The sequence below is a fragment of the Bidens hawaiensis genome, unplaced genomic scaffold (assembly GCF_021521415.1).
Source record: "Bidens hawaiensis isolate Kalapana, Puna unplaced genomic scaffold, B.hawaiensis_p1.1 tig00032099_1, whole genome shotgun sequence".
In the NCBI taxonomy this organism is placed as follows: Eukaryota; Viridiplantae; Streptophyta; class Magnoliopsida; order Asterales; family Asteraceae; genus Bidens; species Bidens hawaiensis.
Window position 1 is genome coordinate 201123 of NW_027495443.1, and position 3756 is coordinate 204878.

Below are 3756 nucleotides of genomic sequence, written 5' to 3' on the forward strand. Positions count from 1 at the left end.
TATGTAAATGTGGTAAATAAGCCTTTCTTAACACAAGTAATCATATATTTTTGCTTGAAATTAGGGTTCAAATTGCAAATTTATTAGATGGTTTGATCATAAAAAGTGTCAAAGGTGCATGGACATCATACTTGGTCTGCTAATAGATAAGAACAGTCTTGAGGAAGCTAATAATAGTATTGAAGAAGCTAAGAACAAGCTTGAGGAAACAAATAAGAATCTTGGATACAAAGCAAGAAAAATGAAAAAGATGTTGATAGCTAGTTATATAGGTTTCATAATCTATGTACTTTTCTTCTAGATGAATGCAGCTTTTGTTTAGGTTAATAAGGTGTTTAGGTTGTCTTGTAGTGCTGACTCTTGGTGTTGTTGACTTATTACACCTTCTAATGTAAGTTTTCAAGGTCGATGTAATATGTTTTTAAATCATGTTCCAAATCCACTATGCATGTTAGTTTGTGTATTTTGATTGCCCTTATTGGCAGTGGTTCATTTGACTGCACTAAATGTGCATTAGACAATGCAGAAACCAAATGTGCATTTGACAATCAGTTGACTGCATTAGGCATATGTTGACTGCAGTAGTCAAATGTTGACTGCAATAACCAAATTGTGACTGCACTAACCAAACAACTTGTCATTACATAAATCATTTAACCAAAGTCAAAATATTCACCCGAAAGTCAAAATATTCACTAACACAAAGTCAAAAACATCAACCAAAGTCATTACATAAACCATTCAACCACAGTCATTACATAACCAAATTCTTAAAACACCAACACCAAAATAGCATCCTAAAGTCATTAAACCAAGTTCAAAGCATCGCATTAACAACATCGAAACATAAATTAACAAAAATACTAGATAAAGGATAAACACATTCCAAAAGACAACTCATCCTTACATCATGCCCAATCTTCCAGAAGACCAATCACAATGCCTTATTGCATGTCCTTATGTTGTGTCCCGTGGAGCCACACTTTGAACAAGCTCCTTTGGTTTCTTTCTTTGAAAACTTACCACATTGAGTCATTTCCTCTAACTCAAATGCTGATCTCCTCCTTGCCTTTTTTGGGTCTACCAACTTGTTTGTTATGTTTGGGAGGAGTAAGAGCTGTAGGAACTTGAGAATTTGGCTATAAGGGCCTGCCATTGATTGGATTTATCTTAAAATAATAAACTTGTCTCCATGTGTCCATTCTATGCACTGGATGAACCCAACTTTCTACTGCACCAACCTTTCCACCATTAACAGCCTTGTACCAAATTGTTGCCACCACATGTTCACAAGGGATACCTGGGTTGCATATATAAAATAGTTTAAACACTACCCAACTAACTACATAATGACATACATAATACAAAATTGATACAATAGACAATTGCATACCTGTCAGCTCCCACCTTCTGCATGTACATGTCCTCTTTCACAAATCAACAACTCTTTGCTTACCTGGTCTACCACTAATCTGATATAGATCTGCCCCATTCCACTGAACAGTATAATGTGCTGCATTTGTCCTGATTTTTTGCAACTCAATGGTGGTTGTGGGTGTAAGCAAGCCTTCACTCTTGTCTATAACCTCTAGAACATTCACTATCCTTCTCATCAAATATTCCTTATGTATTTAAGTGCTTATATGATTGGCTTGTCTCTGCCTTCCACTATCTTACCATAAAAACCTCACACATGTTGTTAATCAACATATCAGACACTGCTCTCCCTATGAACAAATCAAAGAAGTTGTTAATCAAAGAGCTAAAGTTGATAGTTGAAACATTAAAGAGATAAAGTACATACCAGAGAAGTGTGACTTAGACCAGTGTTTAGGATGAATGTTGGACAACCACAAGTGGGCATCCTGGTTGAATGCTTTCAACTCATCCATTGCAGTCTCAAATTCAGGAATGGTTGTTGCATGAGCACACTTATATAGCATATCTTTGTACAACTTCCCTCTGAAACTTCCCTTCATATTCTCATGAATATGCCTAACACAAAATCTGTGCTCAGCACATGGAAACAAATTTTCAATAGCCGGAAGGAGGCCCTGTTCAAGATAAACAATTAGTCCAATTTGACAAGAAAGTTTAAACTTAAAAACAAACACAAACTAAAGAACATAACTTTTGCCTATCACTCATGAAAGTGAAACATGAGTTTGGACCCAAATCCAGATAATCTCCTAAGTTTTCTAGGAACCAAGTCCAAGAGTTGAGATATTCTGTCTCTGCAACTGCAAAGGAAACCGGGTAGATTCCATTATTTAGGTCAACTCCAACTGCAGATAATATTTGACCTGGAAATGATCCTTTCATGAATGCACCATATTTGACCTGGAAATGCCCTCCCTATTTCCTTAAACCCTTGCTTTAAAGCACCAAAATAAACATAAAACCTTTTGAACCTTCTAGTAGGTAAAGTAGTGTCTGTGTCCTGCTCAAACTGAATTTTAACAGTGGTATCTGGATTTTTTTTAATTCAAACACAAAATCCCTAAGAATACCATACTGTGATGTGTAATCTCCTTACACCATTTTCTTGGCTTTTGTCCTAGCCTTGTATGCTTTTAATCTGGAAATACCTAGTTCCTATTTTTTTTGAAACTATTCTTGAACAGACTTGAAGGTATTTCAGGGATTGAATGAACTTGATCTGGAAGTTGTTATGATAAAAAGGTGGATGTGCAAGAATTAAATTTCCTGGTTTGAAGGCATTTTGATGTGTGGAAAGCTATATATAAATATTAGTAACTAATTCTCGCAATTCAACACTAAGTCTTAAATTTATAAAACCAAACATGTGACATTCGTCAATTTCGGTCCTATTTGTATTCGTTTATCATGTAAACCGACCCGATTTATATCCATAACATTTCAAATATATAAAATATTGGATTTTATGTTACTAAATCATTTCTGCATGTTCAATTTGAAAAGCCCCTTTTACGGATTCAAAAACGCCTTTAAAATGCTCAAATTACATAAAAACGAACTTCCAGGACGCGTAACGAACCACACAAGACGAGCTGGACCAACCCACCCCAACCCAGACACGCCGGTCCGCGCGGCTAGGGCATGGAAAGTCGGTCGCGCGGCGCCTAGGGGCTGCTGATGCATAAAACTCGTTTTTTGGCTTATTATATCACATGTTTAACCCTCTAACCAATCAAAAGGCTTGGAAATCTCTAAAGCAACCTTATGGATAACCCTAACACCTTATCCTTCATAACTCCAAGCCTCACCACTCATTTGAACCTGCTCATACTCACCAAACACTCTCAACCTAAGTTCTAAGCTCCAACCTTCAAGATTCTTACTTGTTTGACCTTCAAGAGTCAAACAAACGTTTCCTTTGTTTTCTACTAACTCCATATGATTCAAGCTTGTTGTTGCAACATATATATAATATACACCCCTTGTTATATTTGGTAGTTACTTATCCGGCCCCGGTTGGTTAAGTTTCGGACCTCGTAAGGCAAGGCTTCATGGAGGATTTCGTGTCCTTGATATATATATATATATATACTTATATAACTTGTTTATACATACTAACCATGACTAACTTCTGCTCATTTTAGTTTGTTTATCATATTTATAAAGTTCCATGGTTATGGGTTTGAAGAGTCTAGCCTCGGTTTAACCGTAAATAGCTCCAAACTGTAAACCAAACTTTGTTTACTAGCTTTGTTAATTAATTGTTTAAACATGCTTTTTGTTAGATTTAAGTTTCTAAAATCATTTTTATAAGTT

General features: G+C 35.9%; 1 protein-coding gene across 1 annotated transcript; it reads right to left on the reverse strand.

Moving 5' to 3' along the window:
- Positions 1-548: 548 nt before the first annotated feature.
- LOC143582990 (uncharacterized) lies at positions 549-2322 on the reverse strand. Its single transcript, XM_077065423.1, has 6 exons — positions 2113-2322; positions 1805-2054; positions 1694-1727; positions 1457-1605; positions 1242-1342; positions 549-596 (listed from the first exon to the last, which is right to left on the reverse strand). Exons 1-6 carry the CDS (start codon positions 2320-2322, stop codon positions 549-551), a joined length of 792 nt encoding a protein of 263 aa, XP_076921538.1.
- Positions 2323-3756: the final 1434 nt, after the last annotated feature.